The 17,942-nt window shown below is 35.5% G+C and overlaps 2 protein-coding genes across 3 annotated transcripts; both read right to left on the reverse strand.

The window, feature by feature from the left end:
* Positions 1–489: 489 nt before the first annotated feature.
* LOC101206279 (putative transferase At1g60990, chloroplastic) lies at positions 490–12,815 on the reverse strand. 2 transcript variants are annotated; one of them, XM_031887643.1, is made up of 12 exons: positions 12,502–12,815; positions 12,035–12,136; positions 10,506–10,539; positions 8,172–8,245; positions 7,981–8,046; positions 7,814–7,878; positions 4,472–4,559; positions 4,304–4,369; positions 2,840–3,005; positions 1,442–1,525; positions 1,212–1,339; positions 490–957 (listed from the first exon to the last, which is right to left on the reverse strand). In XM_031887643.1, the coding sequence occupies exons 1-12, from the start codon at positions 12,754–12,756 to the stop codon at positions 817–819; spliced, it is 1,269 nt and encodes a 422-aa protein (XP_031743503.1). In that variant the 5' UTR covers positions 12,757–12,815; the 3' UTR covers positions 490–816. The 2 variants fall into 2 exon arrangements, with proteins under 2 accessions (XP_031743503.1, XP_004140110.1); XM_004140062.3 differs by having other exon boundaries at positions 490–911; positions 12,502–12,813.
* A 2,069-nt stretch (positions 12,816–14,884) lies between these two features.
* LOC101216312 (F-box protein CPR1) lies at positions 14,885–16,060 on the reverse strand. Its single transcript, XM_004140187.3, has one exon. It carries the CDS (start codon positions 16,058–16,060, stop codon positions 14,885–14,887), a length of 1,176 nt encoding a protein of 391 aa, XP_004140235.1.
* Between the last annotated feature and the right edge of the window lie 1,882 nt (positions 16,061–17,942).

Genomic DNA, 17,942 nt, shown 5'->3' on the forward strand with positions numbered 1-17,942 from the left:
AAATTATAAAGGTAGATGTGCTTGATGTGTATAGATTTTAGGAAGTTAAATTCTATAGCTAAAAAGGACCATTTTCTAATTTCATTTATTGATTAGATGCTTGAACATCGTGCAAGAAAGTCTTTTTTATGCTTCCTTAACGAATTTTCAGGTTTTCATTAAATTCCTATCTACCAGGGAGACCAGGAAAAGACAACCTTCACATGTCCATTTAGACAAATGCTATGAGGATCCTTTTTGATATTTACAAAAAGAAAATAAATAAGAGAAAGTGAGAAGTGAACTTGTGGACTCCCAACTCCTTAATGTAAGGAGTTACCTAAGGTATAAAATTGATATTTTTTATTAGTACTCCTAGTGAAGTTGATAGCTCCACCCCCAACTCCTAGGCTCCCAACATTTTGGGCCTAACACACCCCCTAAGGAAACCCTCCACATCCAAAGTGGTCAACCAATATATTGCAGGGGGGACAATTTGAACGTACAAAATTCTCATACTACAATCCTTGAAGACCTTACGATAATATACTCCAAATGTGATTTCGCATTATAAATACTGTTGAACTACAAAGCAAACCCCTGATGATATGAACAAACAGGGTTCAAAATCCATGTCCTAAGCATGGATATATCTAAAATTATTAAAGAAAATATAGAGATGTTGGTCAACTCAACCTCATAGATATAGTAATAAAAAATAACTATTGTACACTGCTTTCAGGAGTGTTACTTGATGAGCTGTTGGATAGAGGTTGTTGTCGAGCTAAAAATGGAACTTCCACCACCTTACCAATGGTGTTTTCTCCAACAATTACACTATCTCCAACGGAAGCAGCTTTCTTCTTTATGTAGCCAAGACCAAAATGCTCCGACTCTTTTCTTCCTGGTGCATAGCTTGTAAGTTTTCCCACCTACACAAATTTTCTTGGCATGGATCATAATGCATACACGTTCAACCTAAAACATGCTCATACTGGTAAGGGGAGATTCTGTTAGTGATAGTTTGGAAGTTTGATGTTTGAGGTGAGGAGAAATTTTTCAGTGACAGTTCTTCAGATTTTAATACTCCAGAGAGAAGTTCTGGAGAACATTCAAATCCTATATAATCAGTCTCTTCACAAAGAAAAGGAAGGTTCGTGATTAGAGGCGTATTTGACAAAATATTTCAATTTCCACAAAATATTAAATCTAAAATAGAAAGAAATAGCTACCCTTTTTCCATCAATGGTTATTGGGCTGCCAGGTTCCACCGAATCTGATAGCTGAAGCCCCCACAATCTCTGTTTTACTCCATCATAAGTTATTAATCGAGATATCGTCTCTTGTCCCTTGTAACAACCTATAGAGATTAAAATTTGAGTGTTCGATCAACCATAGGTCTACAATAATAATAATAAAATAAAATAAAATAAATAAAAGGAGAGAGGCAAGAAACGAGTACCCTTGTTGAGAGAAATTGAATTCCAAAGACCAGCTTCAAGTACATTGAATTCGTCGGTAAGCTCTTTCTGGGGAGCTGGCATTCCTGCAAGACTTGAGCCAGTCATCGGGCCATCCAAGATTCCCGGAATAACAGCATTAAATAAAATGGTTTTACTTTTTCTTTTCTTTTCTTTTAAATTTTTTATCATAAAATGAAGGCAAAAGGTGTTTCTATATGTGGATAATTATAAACAATACCCCAAATGAAAGAAGATAGATGATAAACTATAACTACAGAAAGGAGGCAGCTTGGGGATTAATTCTTAATTATTACAAAAGATGTCTTGTTGTTTTGTTGTTTCCAATGAAGATCTGAGCATTCCGTTCTAACTATAAGTTTCAAAATGGTTTTTTTTTGATAGGGGAGAGATGAAAAATTACAAAATATAAAATAAAATAAAAATCCACACAAAGGAGCAAAATAAAACAAAAAGGAAGTTCAATCAAGCAAAATAAGTTCAAGCGTCCCTTGACCCCTCTAAAGATTTTTGTATGGGAGTGTTTGACCCACCGACTCCATAAATTGGTGTTAAACAACTTAACTCCACTAACTTCAAAAGTGTTCATTATTGAAGTTTGCATAGAACTCCATTTTTCTTTTTCTCTCTCCTTCCCTCTAATGTCTCCTAACTCCATACTAAACAACTCTATACTCCAAATAGAGACTACCACCCATTAACTCTAGACTTCTAACTCAAAGTTCCAAACACCTCCCGAACCTCCAGAGGGAACCACAAAGTCATAAATGCCAACAGGCTAAAGAAAATGACCATAAAACTACACTCTTTAGGTTAATCTAAGAGGAAACCAACCACATCAAAAATAAAACTACACTCTTTAGGTTAATCTAAGAGGAAACCAACCACATCAAAAATCAAAATAAATTAAAGAATAAACTCGTCGGAAAATCATAACCACATTACCATAGGAAGAGGTCAACATCCTAAGCCCCATCCAAGGATACAATACTACAGCCTATCAAACTAGTTGACTTCTTCAAAACCAAATCCAACGTCTTGACTCTTTCATGAAGGATTTAGCACACAAAAGTTCAACCTTCTTGAGAATTCAAACTTCATGCTCGTTCCAGATACTAATACCTTGGACCATGTATGTATCTGTTCTCTCAAACATTATAAATAAAAAAAATATATTGCAAAACACAGGACAGGTTCAACCGAATATTTAACATGATATCATGATACAAAGATTGCAAGGTCATGTGACATAAATTCCACCATTAACTTCATCCATTGTAAAGAATCAATATGATCATATATGGCATTGAAATTTCAAGTGCATGAGACAATAGTGAACCAGAACATCAAAGAGCAGAAAAACATTAAAAGATGAACACCTTGAGATATCCTCAGCTTTTCCCAAGCCCTTGAGCCCATTGGAACAGCACCTAGAGAAACTAGAGCTTTCCAAACTGGTCCAGCCACAGCAGGTGATATCAACAGTGAAAAGCCTTCTTCGGAAATGACATTTCCCACCCCCACAGTAATTGGCATGCCATTGACCTGCATAACAAAGTCCAAAAGTCAGTGATATTCCAAATAATCTCCATACATTTCTAAACTGGAATTTGAATCTAAATTGGTCGCGGTAGAACAAAATTAATTTTTATTTTTCATATGTTCAGCCCTTACAAGAAAGGGGAGAGTTTCTGTCATGCTTTCAACAATGCTTTTCTTAAATATTCAATAAAAGTGTTGATTCTCGTAAAACACTTAGGTTTGGGAGAACCAAAATTGCCTATACAATTCACTAAAGAAATATCTATACAAGGTACAAGAGTGACCAAAGAAGGAAAGTGTAGAAAAAGGCATAAAAGGAAAATATAACAAAGATAAGGGAATATCCCTAATATTAGAAATTTAGAACAATAACACTCCCCCTCAAGTTGGAGCATATATGTTAATCATGCCCAACTTGTTACCTAGATAATAATACGTGTTCAATTCAATGGTTTCGTGAAGATATCTTCTAATGATATCCAGTCTTCACATATCCTGTAGATATCAAACCTTGTTGAATTTTCTTACGTACAAAATAATAATCAACTTTAATATGTTAGTCCTCTCATGGAACACCAGATTAGACGTGATATGAAGTGTTGCTTGATTATCACACCACAATTTTTGTCAGTGTGGTGATTTCAAATCCCAACACAACAAGAAGTTGATATATCCAAATCAATTCACACATGGACTGTGCCATTCCTCTATATTTTGATTCCACACTTGAACGTGACACCACATTTTGCTTCTTACTCTTTCAAGAAATCTATCAACAAAGACACAATATCTTGAAGTTAATCTTCTTTCTTCTTTAGATTCTGCATTGATGACTGAGAAACATTCAATATTAGTATGACCATAATTAAGATGGGCTTCAAATTAAGATTGATGTCTGAGCTCCTCGTTGGACTGGGTGGTGTCGAAAAATAATTTAAAAAAAGAGACTGAAATTCTGGCAGCAGCAGCTGACGACGCAAAACAATCCAAGGATGGTGGTGATGCGCAAAAGTATAAATCCACCTCCTCCACATAAGAGTTCTAAATTTTCAAAAACCTAAATTTTTGGAATGCTCTGGTACCATGTAAAAGAATTAGGTTTGAGAGAATCAAAATTGCTTACTCCATGCACTAAAGAAATATAAATATAAGGACAAGAGTGACCAAAGAAGGAAAGTGTAGAAAAGACAATTATCAAAGTTATTTACAATAAGAGAATATCTCTAATATCAGAACTATAACAATTCTCATTATGAAAAGCAAGTAATGCCTGAAAACTCAAGTGGTTAACAAAAGCTTACACTAAAGTGCTGGTGCGTTCCATAAGGTTCTCCAGCTATACTACCAAGGTTCAAATCCTCCATTATCTGCGCTTGCATTTGAGGGTTAAAATAATTAGTACATGTAAACAAGTAATAAGAAATAAAACAATTTTGCTTGTACATGAGAACTGCATAGTGCTCTTTTACTTGGTTGCTTTTAGGTCCCACCAACACTAACAAAGATGTTTGATTGGTAATATCTTGAATTTCTACCTTGTCAGCTACAAAAATGTACCTGGTTAAAATTCATTTATAAAGTCATGAATCATAAATGGAATATCCAGAAAACAAATATGCATTCATATCTTGAGTTTATGTTATTTGCCTATCTTGAGTTTAATAAATGGATCAAATCAACTTCTAAAACCAAAAGAATAAAAGCAATAACAATTAATAATAAATAAACAAATCCTTTTCTCATTGGTGTTCCAAGGAATAATGCTGCAAATCAAGATAAGTGGCAATCCCTTTCCCATGCAATCAGTATTCAGTTTATGTATGTATTATGCAGAGGTAGTAGATGAAAAATTCTATGCAAAGCAGTGTTAGCCAGACTTCCAGATTTCTATAATTTACCTTTCGCTTTCTGTAAAGTCCAGATGGAATAAAGAAACATACGAGTAACTTTTTTCAGAAAGTTCAAGGTGAAAGAAAGATATCACATTTAATTGCTGGAATTCTATGATTGATCATTTGAAGAATGATAGGTTGCGGGAGAGAGCCAGCACTCTATAATTTGCTGGAGTATCTAGTTACTTTCATGTTATTCTCTTCTTACTACCTTTCAGGTTATTGCTCTTGTATGAATTTTTTAATTAGTGTCTTATAGTGAATATATTAATCAGGGATAGTTGTTTGGACATCTCGTAGGGCACTTCTTGTTCTCTTCTAACCCTTTCTCTGTCTCAGTCATCGTCTTCAACTGAAGCACGGCGGTGCCCCACCCACTTCCGCCGCTCAAGGTTGTCGAACTCTTAAACTCAAACATCTCCCAAAATCAAGATCCTCAATCCCAATCCCCTCGTCCTCCAGACCCTATCTGGTTCCAATATTCAACTCACCATCAGCATTCCCAATCCGACACTCAAACTCTTAAACTCTTCCCTGAAAGCTACCAAGAGTTGGATCGGCGATAATGTCACTAGGTATTTCTCCGGTGGTACAGGCGGTGTTCGAATCGAGTATATAGGAGTTTGAGATGAACCATTTCTTCTAAGTTACAGAGACCAATATTATCCATATGTCATGGGAGTAGTGGCCAACATTCAGGCAGCTATAACCAAGGTGAAACTTGGAGAGCAGGATTTAAGTTGTAGTTCCATGCAGTTACAACACGTTCCTGTTTCTCTGGCCTTCCTTCAAGGGGACATTTCTGACCTGAATTGAATAAAACAATGATTCAGCTCTTGACATTTCTTACACACATAGATCACCTTTCTTTGCATCCATTTCCACATTTTTCAGTTTCCTTCACTTGCAGAATTCCCCTTTCTTTAGGTAACTTTTATAAAGATTATTGAAAGTAGAGACAAAAAGCACACACCAATTTACATGAAAACCTGAGTACCGAGAGAAAAACCACGATAGTTTGTTATTATTTTCTAATGAATTTACAATGGGGGAGAATAAATAGAATACACGAGGGAATAATAAAAGGAAAAAGATTTAGGAATAGGGAAAATATTCCCATAATCTTTCCATAAATACCCAAAAGCCCACTAATTCTAGCACTCTCTCTCATGCTAGGATGTAAATATCAATAAGACCCAACTTGCTAACACAAAAGTCGAAGTTTGGTCTGAGAAGCCCCTTGGTAAGAACATCAGCAACCTATTGACTCGAAGAGATGTACAGAATGCATATGCTCCACTGTCAAGTCTTTCTTTGATGAAATGTCGTTCGATCTCAACATGTTTAGTTCTATTATGTTGAACCAGGTTGTTAGCAATACTAGTGGCGGCTTTATTATCACAGAAAAGCTTCAATGGTGTCTCACATTCTTGATGAAGATCAAACAGGACTTTCTGAAGCCAAATTTCCTTACATATTCCCAAACTCATGGCTCGATATTCGTCCCAGCGTTGCTTCTAGCCACAACACTTTGCTTCTTACTCCTCCAAGTTACAAGATTGCCCCAACAAAAGTACATTGACCAGAAGTAGACTTTCTGTCAACAACAGATCCTGCCCAATCCAAGTGAGTATATGCCTCAATGGTCTTTCTAAACATCAACCTTTTATCAGGTGTTGTTTTCAATTATCTCAAAATTTTGTTGACAACTTTCATGTGTTCCTCATAGGGAGCATGAAAGTCGGCATAAACTGGCTGACAACACTCACAGCAAAGGAAATATCAGGATGAATATGGGATAAGTAAATTAATTTACCCACAAGGCACTGATATTGATCTTTATCAACTGAAACTTGATCATCAGAGTTACCTAGTTTACAGTTGAATTCAATAGGAATGTCAGCAGGACGACATCCCAACATACTTGTCTCGGTTAGCAAATCAAGGGGATTTAGTCATGATCTTCCTTTGAAAAGTTAGCCTACCAGCTGGAAAATACAGTAAATTTCAGCCAAAAACGATAGGTCCTTTTAGAATCTTGAAAATATTTGGTGACAACGCTTACAAGATTGAACTACATGACGATCTACATGTCAATCCTATCTTCAATATAGTAGATATCTCCGAATATTTTCCTCCAGACCAACTACAAATTTCAACATGAACTCGAGGGTGAGTTTTCTTAGAGGGAGGGAAATTGATGTAATTAGAATAACTACACTATAATACTTAGGCTTTAGTGTGGTTTGTAATAGGGTTAGCTATAACCTTTTGTACTCAGGTTATATCTTTTGACCTTTGGTGTTGGTTAGGAAGCTACGAAACCTCCTCCTCCCTCAATTTTTAATTGATTCAATTTCAGAAGTACTATTCAGAAAATTACTGTCCCAATTTCAATACATCAGAAGCTTTTTTCCAATTACTCGTCTTTTGAGATAAAATCTGACTGTGAAGCTTTCCCTCAGCTTTTTTAGTTTGTATGATGTGTTAGATACCTATATTAGTATAGGGCATGGGTATAAGGGTAATTAGATATGTCGGCAGTCAGATGGTTATAAATAGGAAGTTGGTGAGGGAAGAAAGGGGAAATCAGTTTCTGGGTAGTTTTTTCTGCACTCTTCCTTGAGAGAGAGGATAGGCAGAGAGGGTAGTATTTTACTTATTCTTAGTTATTTTCTGCATTTTCATCTCAGAATTGATGAATATCAATTCTTCTCTGTAATAGTGAGGTTTATATCAATTGAATAAGAACACATCTTATTGGTGTTCTATCATGATGTACCATTATAGCTAATCTCATGTTGGTTCTTGTGCAAGGATACTATCAAAATAACATAATGAGATCAAGAAGTAAAAGCAAAAGAAAAACAAAGCACTAAACCCACGAGAGGACAATTAAAAACTTACAAGAACACCTACTTGTTGAGCATCCGAATTATGCTTTCACGTGTAACTGGTGACACAATTAATGTGATGGCATTTTTCTGTTAGCAACATGCATAACAAATGAGTTTTAAAACGAAATCGAAACAAGTTAGGATACAGGAAACCATGAACCAAAGAGGAATACAAGCTCGTAGCATTACCATGATCCATGCTTGTGCAATATCAATTGTCCGAGCAGTGGGTGTAACAAATACAGTACTGCACCCCTGTAGTTAACAAAAAATTGCATAAAATATCAATCTTTTATTAGTACAACTCCATTCTAAAAGAATTTAAAGTTAACCAAGCATGTTTAGAATATGATATCATGGTGTGTCTAGTCAAGACTTACTTGTCCTTGACGTAAGCTTTCAAAATTAGCTGTGCTTTGGTTATGAAGAAACTGACAACGATCATCTCCACTAACTGAACACATGCATTCATCATTTTCAATAATTACCCAAAAAAAAATTGGTTGTAAAGCACAAAAATACTGTAGAATTCTAGATTTGTGAGGAAATCTCAAATACCAGTAAAGAAGCATAATAAGTTCAGTGCAGAAGATGATTGTATAAAAATAACAATAATAAGGAAGTTGTGGATTACACTATTTTAGAAAATTAAAAGGACAATAAGTCTAGGACTCTAGAGGAAAAATCCTCGACAAAGTCTTGACTGCAAACAAAGAGGGGGACGTGATCGTCAAGGCTTGAGATCATGTGGGCTGTTGTTTCTTGGACAAGGTCCATCGGAAGATAAGTTTCACGTACAACAGGAGAATGTGGGTGGGAAAATAACTTTATCTGCCAATTTTTCTCTTAATTAACAAAAGCCAAAGAAGAAAGATTTATTCTTTCAATAAATAAACTATAATCTGTCACACATGCAAAAGCTTTGGGACCCATTTTTCATACTTAGGGAGCACCACACTTTTTAAGAATTTCAAGGCACTCTGATCATAACGAACTATAAACCACTGACCCAAGAGAATACAATCTCCAGCGTTGCATAGCCAAAAGTTCATGCTGGTAAACAAATTGAAGTAAGCTTGAGGTTAAGAAAAAGATGTAAAGGAAAAGATCTGCTGGACTGTAAGAGTGCAGCACGATGGCGTCAAGCACTACAGGATGCTCACGCGTGTTACTTTTTAATGGGGTCGTGACTGCTGTTCATTTACCCTATTAAATCATTGTTTTGCTCCCATTTGAAAGAAATATCAATAGAGTAAATTTGATGAATGTATATAATTATGATGTACTAATCAATAAAATAATTAATCAATTCTAATTAATCAATGATAACCTAATTATACAATTATTAAGAAATAAGTCCATATTATATTAGTCATAATGATCATTAACTAACTATGAGGTTATATTGATCTCGGGGCTATCTTGGTCGTTGTTCGAATGACGTGAAGGACAGGATGCTTAAGGTGATGGGAACTCGGGCAATCTCAAGGCCAAGTTCGACCGAGATTGAACGTAGAGAAGCAAGTCTACGAAGATCTTGGGCCATCTCGAGGACGATTCCAGTCGAGATTGAAGGCCAAAAGAGGAAATTTAAGGGCTCTCGGGCAATTCCAGAGTTGTTTTCGGCCAAGACTGGAGACAGAATGTTTTGCTGAGGTTCTCGGGGTGATCTCAAACTAATTCTGTCTGGGATCACTAAGAGTTAAGTGCGACGAGTTGGATTCCAAGTGTATAGTCATGCAAACCCATCATTTTGGATGGGTATAGTTCATGGGCATAAATGATGCATGGGAATAGTTTATTCCCATGCCTAAAATACAAAACCTTGAACCAAACAAGAGCATGTTTATCCCATACCCATTCCCATCCCAATTCCCTCAATCAAAACTGTCCATTAGTGATAGCTAATGACACCAAAGGCACGAAATGACGATTGGGATTCGGATTTAGCGAGTAGCTAGTTTCAGCAGACCCTTGAAGGCCTAATACACAATTTTTGCACAAGGAATGGCCACATCATAAGACATAAGGTACATTCTCCACAATGCTAAAAGATTCCCAGCATATAGCGCAGTCCAGTTCTTCATCTCTACTGGCTTTTGAGCAAACCTCGTCATCCAAGCACTCCCAGAAAACTTGTTTAGATACAGCTGAGTTTTTCTTAGATTGAATGCCAGCAATGGCATTCGATGCCTTTGGATGAATATGGGAAGGATTCGGAAAAATAAAAGAAGATGAGAAGAGCAATGAGGAGGAAGGTCGTGATCTTCTCCCATCATTTTCTCTCCACCAAACCAATGTCAAGGATGCCAATCGAGTTTTTTCTCTTGACCGTTTTAGCATACTGAACATTCTAAGCTCAATGAATATACTTGGGTGTGTCACACTATCATGACTACTTTTCTACCGGAAAAAACGTGAACTTCCCCACACATAACATGATACTATTTATATTGACCACACTCACTCCCATACATTCTCTTTGTGATCCACCCAATGCTAACTAACCAACTTTCACACCGGGTTACACTTTTAAACCCTCCATGAGTATTTCAGCAATATTGGAGGCCTAGAAGTACACCATGAAGCAGCCATAAGTCTCAATTATTATGTTGAATGCTTTAAAGAATGGTAGCAAAACTTTTACAAGCATTCTATTACGATCAGAGTCAAAAATAATAGAACAGACAAGTAGACAGAAAGAAGAGAATTACCCCTTAGTCGGCCAAAATGAGAAAGATCCACGACCTAAAAATTAACAAGAAAATATGAAAACATCAACTCATTTGCAATATATATCTTTTCTTTTTCCAGTAAGAAACAATTTTATTGATCTATGAAATTAAAAAACGGGGTAGAAAAACCCCAAGCTAAGTGAGTAACAGAACAAGAAACTTCTCCAATAGAACATTGTTAGGTCCCAACAAGCAAGATAGCACAAAAACAGGTGAACAACTTCCTGATACTAAATAATATTGGAATTTAACAAAAGTCTTCAAACGATTAGAATGCAATACTAAACAAGCCATGATATCAAAACAGAAAGTAAGGTGCACAAAGAAATGAAGAACCAGTAATGGCATATTCGAGGGCGCCCCTCTCCTCTTACTATTGATTCAACCATAAAATATCCACCACTTTCTCCTTATTCCAAAACCCTTCTTAAACCTTCTTTCGGTGGACCCCACCTCCATAACAGAAAACAAATACCCCAAATCTCAACCCACTGAAATCTCGGGTGATTTCCCCTTCTTGCCTTTCTTCACGTATTGATGAATAATCGGAGACCTAACTGACACAAGTATAGAATAGCTACAAGCTATATAAAAATGAAAAAGTGGAGATAATTTACACCATGAGCATGGCTGCTTTGGAAAAAAAAATTCCAAAAGAAAATAAAATTCTTTCTATGGGAAGTTAGCCCCCTTGCATCAGCACTCATAAGAAACTTGAGAGAAGATCCTTTGATTGTACTGCTGTCGTTTTTGCAAAAAAAGATTAGATTCAGAGATAGAGAAATATCCTCACCACTTGTGGCTTTGCATCTTCCTACTAGAGCTTTATTTCCTCTATTTTCGAATGGTCCCTTGCAGTTCCTGGGGATTCCTTCACTCTACTTTCCCTCAGCCTCCTCAATGCAAAAGAATTCCCCATTGATCAAACTCTCTAGAGCTTCTTTCTGATCTGTACGGTCCGGGAAGAATTTCAGAAATTTCAAAGACAAGGAGAACTATTTCACTGATTATTTTGAATTCCTTTGCTTATTTGGCTTTGAATTGGTGTAAATTGTCACTTTATTTTGTAACTGCGGATCATCTTCCTTTACAGCCCGTTGAAGTTTTTTGTGATTTCATTTGGATGAGTTTATCTTCCCCTCTCTTTTGTAAGTTGTAACTTTCCTATGTTTTATCTCATACAAAATATAAATAAATAAGTTCCGTCTCCGTGAGATAAGAAGATAAACAACAGAATCAAAAAGCTTATCAAAAGCATACTTTTTATCACCAACAGCCCAAGGCCAACTCCGATACCTCATGCAATCTTTTCCAGGAGGGTGACACATGGGTGAGCTTCCAGATGATCATCTTATCAAAATTCTTACCATCTAGACTTCTACAGCACACACACACTTAGAGATGCAAATAGTGTTTTCTTTCAAAAGGAAGATATAAACAGTTCCCAAACTAAGCAAAGCAAAAAGAAAAAAGAACACCAATAAGAAAAATATTGAAAGACTACATACAGCAACCCCATTATTGGCTGCATCCAGCGCTTCTTCATCATTATGAAAAGTTTCAATAATCCCATCATCAGAAATCCTTGCACCTTCAACGGCCGCAGCCTCCTGCCCATCGTAGATATCCAAATTGTATTAGAACTTAGCGTGTGATACAACTGTAAGTATTTAGTAATGCTAATGATACAGTCTTGGAAAATGCGGGACCGTTCTCAGTCTCCGAAAGTAATACAACGCAAGTTATCACCAAACAAGAATTTAAAAAATCATTTCTCTTAAATCAACCCTACCAGCACACTTTATGTCCTTTGTTCCCTCTTTCGTAAATGAATGCATATGTCTTCAATTCATGAATTAACAATACATCTCAGTTCACTTAGTTACTCCAGAGTCAAATCAGCATAAAGAAGTTCAGCAATAAATTTGGTCAGTATAACAACAAATCATTGGACTACATAGAGGAAAAGACTTACAAGGAGGTCCTCATCGATTGGAGGAGGAGAAAGATCGAAAGGCAGGGCAGAGAAGGAAGTTCTTGTTCTGCTCGCTTTGATATGTGGTTTCTTAATGTGTGGAGGTCGAAATGGAGGAAGGTGAAGGCGATGAGGGTGGGAAAAAGAAGAGATGGAAAGGTTCGAATGCCATGAGTTAGAGATGAAAGCTCTGCTGGTAGAGGGAATTGTAGAATCAGAGACGAAGAATCCATAGCCGCAGTAAGAAGACGACATTGTTGATGTGCTCAAATATCAGATTACCATTTTGCATTGTAAAAGGATAGTCGGCTGACCATAAAAATCATTTTTCAATTTAATTAATGCTCAAATGTTAAGGAGAGTCTGAAAAATAGAAAAAGAAAATTATGATAATAAAGCATTACTATTAAAAATATTTTTATTGTTTAATTTGATTTTGTTTTTTCTTAGATTTCAAACACAATCGCTTACATTTGGAAGATGATGGCACACGAATGATTGTTTATCGTTTAAATTTGGTCAACTATTTTTTTCAAAAAAATTTGTACATCGTTTAGATTTGATTTTTAGGTTTTGCTATTTTTGTATATGATCGTTTATCTTTAGCAAAGAAAGGAAAAAGACAATGGAAAGGAAAAGAAAAAAGATTAAAGAAAATTTGCAAAAGAAATAATATGATGAAAAAGGACAAACCTGAATTTTTTTTTGAAAAAATAGTAAATTTCATGGACTTTTTTAATTTGGAACAGTGTGATGTCTTGTTTGTTTGTTTTATTTATGAAAATTAACCTAAAATTAATTCACTTATACACATAATTATTATATTGTCTAATCGAGGCAGAACTTTAGTCCAAATCCCAACCCATTTTGGAACAATGAAAAATATAGGCATAAAATATATATTTATACTTAGTGTTCATCGTCATATGTAAAAAATAATATCATTTTTGTTGTTTATGTGTCTTAAGATAATACACAGGTTCATGTAATTCATCACGTATTTGTTTATTTTCTTATATGTTATGTTGAGAGAGTCCATTTAACCTGTGAGGCTGCTTCGAATGAGATAGGAATGAGAGAGGGAGTGGAGATTATTTTTTCCTATTGACATTTTCTAGGTCGAACGAGGAATACATTCTTCGGCCCTCGACATGCCTTGAAAGAAAAAAAATATATACATACTTATTTATATAATATTTTTCCATAGAATCCTCCAGGAATTACTATTTCGTTCCCCGTGAAAAAAATCGTGTGGATGGAGAATGGAATAGGAGGGTGAGGGCAAAGAGTGACATCCCGTCCTCACATCGTGGACATCTCTAGTTATGTTATATTTATTACAATAAATAAATATATATGTATTCAAATTAGGACAAAGGAAGGTGTGCTGATAATCACAATGCATTTTGTGTAAACAAAAAAGAAATTGAATGAGAAGAAAAGATGTTAGGTTTTAATTTTGGAAACATATAGCAAAAGAAACTCAAAATTCAAAGTTGAAACTACAAAGATATTGGTATACCTAACACACCATTGTTGTTGCATACAAAATGACCAACACACCAAAAAGTAAAATTGATTAGATGCAAAATATGTCTTAACAAAATTACTAATAACATGCACATTATTCACACGAGAAATTGTTATTTTTAACCTAGCAAAGTTTCATTTTCAAAATCGACATTTAAAAAAGAAAAACTACGGTTTCTAACATCTTTCTTACAATAAATTCTTATAACTAACCCGCTCAAGTATTCCTCTAATTTGTTTTTCAAAAATAACTACCTTTTGAAAAATCATATAGTTTTTCCCTATCCATCTTGAACGAGATCAACTACCGATATTTCGTTAAAAATTTACTTTTTTTTTTCAACTTAACAATTATTTTGACTCTTCTCGGTGTGCATCTCAGTAGAGATTACGTCTACATTCTAGTTTTTTTTTCTTGTTCTTTCAAACCTTTCCGAATTCTTTTATGGTGTTTAGGGTTGAAAAGAGTTATATTATGTTTTATGTGAATGGGCATACATGAAATTGTGAAAAGCAATGAACTTGTAGTGAAAGTTGCAAACATGGGTGGATCTATTTCCTGCCTCATTTGTTATCACAAAAAAAAAGAATTGCATGTAGTAAAAAAAAAAAAAGGATCCCATGAAGAAACACAATCCCTAACTAGGAAGCTTTATTTTGTGTAAAGACTTCATGAACACAATCAAATGGAACACCAAGTATACAATTTTCATTTTATCATACATAAAAACACAAAAGATCTCCAACACAACTACAATTACATATACAATTTCAATTTCAATCAAACCATTTTCATTTCAATAAAAATTTATCAATGTTCTTACCAAGCTTCAAAGCTTCAAGTGAGAGTGTATTAGGATTCCAGCTCCCAATCTTCATCTTCATAATCTTCATTCACAATTCTTTTCCCTTCATTAAGAAGAGCTAAACTCTCAACAAATGTATAATCAAGAAAAAATGAATCCTGAGCTCCACGAATCCCAAGTCCCTTCACAATTTGATTCTCGGGTTTATACGAAACCAATTCTCCATTTCTAGATGTCATAAGCATTTCACCATTTTCTCTACAACCCAAAGCCATTCCCAGCCCTTGAGATGGATCAACACTCAGAATTTTTGTCCAAGATTCAACAACGTCATATTTTCTCAGCATCCAAACAGACGAAACGTATCTGTTCCCAAAAGGATACCAACCACATTGAAGAACGCATAGTTCTCCTCCAAGCATAGCAACTTTCAAATTCTGTGGAAATTCATTCACCAAACAATCCGGAAGGGGAATTGTGCTGAAATATTCACCATCCATATGAAACCTCAAAATCACACATCGAAATCCTCTGCGGCTTCGGATGAAGGCAATCCAATGAACAGCTTCGTTCATGAAAATCTGTGTCCATTGTGATTTAAGTATTTCATAACAAGGAGCAGAATCGGTAATTTGTCGCCAAGAACCAGTACTAAGCTGATACAATTCAACCCTAGGAGGAAGTTCATAATCATAAACAGGCGGTCCACCTTCAATATAAACTAACCTGACTAATTTGAAGTCGTTTGCGCGAGAATCGAAGCCAAATCCAAGCGCGTATTTGTAGGGCGAGCCGTAAACAGTGAAGATATCGCTAGGCCAAGGAAGAGCGAGGAATCGTTGAATCGAAGGATTCCAGAAGAAAATATTCTGACCCAACAAACACAACAACCCATTGGAAGAACCTACGAGTTTAAAGCTCTGGTTCCAATTAACATGTGGAAGCTTCAATTCCTTGTATATCCCCAAGGTATCGGAATCGAAATGCAGAGAGTAACGCTCGGCTTTCTTGGTGGCGGTGGAGTAGCAGCGGCGGAGGAGGAGGAGGCGGTTGCGATTGCGGTGGTGATTGGTGTTTGATTGATTGAGGTGAGAGAGGAGGAAAGCGGGGTCGGTGATGAGAGAACGCCATGGTTTAGAAACGCAGGTGCAGAGGATGAGGGTTCTGGAGGGAAGTTTAAGGAAGATGTAGAACAAAATCTCGGGCGGGAGAGAATCTAACATCGGAGGAAGAATCGTATTGAGGAGAACAAAAATTGGCTGAAATTTCGAGAGGTTGAAGAAGAAGAAGAAGAAGAAGAAGAAAGAAGGAATGATTTCAAATTTTATAAAGGAAAAATAAGAGTTGTTTTGTTTCTATTTGTCCTCTCCTTCCAATGTCCAAAAGATTCAGCAACTGATTGCGTTTATCATTTTAACACCTCATTGTTATTAATAGCTCATTATTTAATTTGGGTCATATACATACATTCGTATATAGTTAGGATGGAAAATACCTATATGATTAAAGGCCCCATTCAATATTCAACCAATCTATATTAATAAATTGGTTCAATAGCAAAACCTGAAGTAAAAAATTGAGAGTTTCACTTTAACAATAAAAACAATAATTGATTGATTAAATGTAAATGACTATGTCAATATTGGATTGGGACTAACGAATTTTGATGAGGTAGGATCAAGTAACGTGTAGACCTAAACATACTTGTAGAATTACTTTTGTTGTTGATATTAAAAGTCCAACCAAAAATATTTTTTTATTATAAGAAAAGATCGTTCACGTGTTTGCAAGACAAAAGAGGTTAAGCATTTGTGTGGTATTTAGCTGCAGACACTCTGACGCTTAAGTCAGTATTGCGTTGGCGAGTGATTAAAGAATACGAAACAGTAGGGTATTTTTCGACATACCTTTGACTAGTGATCTTGGTCTTTCATACAGGGTAACAAAACGTAATAGTCATTTGGACTTATAACTGTCTCTCTTCAATGTTTGGAAAGGTCGAGTTAATACTTGTTGCGCTGTTACACCATCTATTTAGGTGCTTAATTTAGTACACTGCTCATTCAAATCTTTAACGTTTTCTTTATGACTTGTGCGTTGAGAATTCATACGGTTTCAAACTCTTAATTCTAAGCTTTCATATGCAGCTCAACCTTTAGATTTCTCAATTGTAGCTCTTCAACTATAGCTTAATCTTTGAGTTTTTCAACTATAGTTCAACATTTGAGCTCCTCATTTGTAGGTTGAAATATGAGCTTCTCAACTATAGCTCGACCTATGAGCTCCTCAACTATAACTCGACCTATGAGCTCCTTAACTTAGCATGGGTTCACCAAACTCTTTCTTAAGCTCTTTTGAGCAACCTCTACAACTCGAACTCTAAGCTATCTTTTAGGTTATACTAAGCTTACCTCATAGAACCATTGAGTTCTTTCTATACTCTCTTAGGTTCCCTTGTGGATTCTCTTGAGTAGGCTAAAACTTCACCCACAACAACTCTTAAAATTAGTTTTAAGAGGTTAAATATGGTGAAATGTGAGGTGAAAGAATTTTGGTTTTGCGAGCAACATTCAATTCATTTTTCAAAATTAGTAGCTAATGATATAAATCAATCGGTCACAAAAGCTGAATCTCTTTGTTGGTGGATAGTTTTGTTGGGTGTATTTCACTTATTTTAGTGAAAAGGCCCAAAACAAAGGTGACATAGGTTATTTTTTATAACCATAATTTGTATAATCTGGTTTTTCAAGTAGATTGAGAGGAAAACAGTTAACAACAGTGAGATAAGTTAGAAAGAATGGAGTTTCTATCTAGCACCGTTATTCAACCATTTTAAGGTTTATATTTGGTTCGATCAAGCTGTCAAAGTCTATCACTAATAGATCAAGCTACAAAAATTGACGTATCACTAAAGAGTCTATCAGCAATAGACTTTACTATATTTTACAATTCTTTTACAATGCTACTATATACTTTATTATTATTCATAAAATTGGTTGGACAAATTGGAGAAATTGGACATGGATGATAATAATGAATAAAGACTTCCCAAATGTTAATAGAAAGGGAAAAGAATAAAAAGACAACTTGGGGGTAATTATTTGA

This window comes from Cucumis sativus, chromosome 6 (assembly GCF_000004075.3).
Source record: "Cucumis sativus cultivar 9930 chromosome 6, Cucumber_9930_V3, whole genome shotgun sequence".
Classification (NCBI taxonomy): domain Eukaryota; kingdom Viridiplantae; phylum Streptophyta; class Magnoliopsida; order Cucurbitales; family Cucurbitaceae; genus Cucumis; species Cucumis sativus.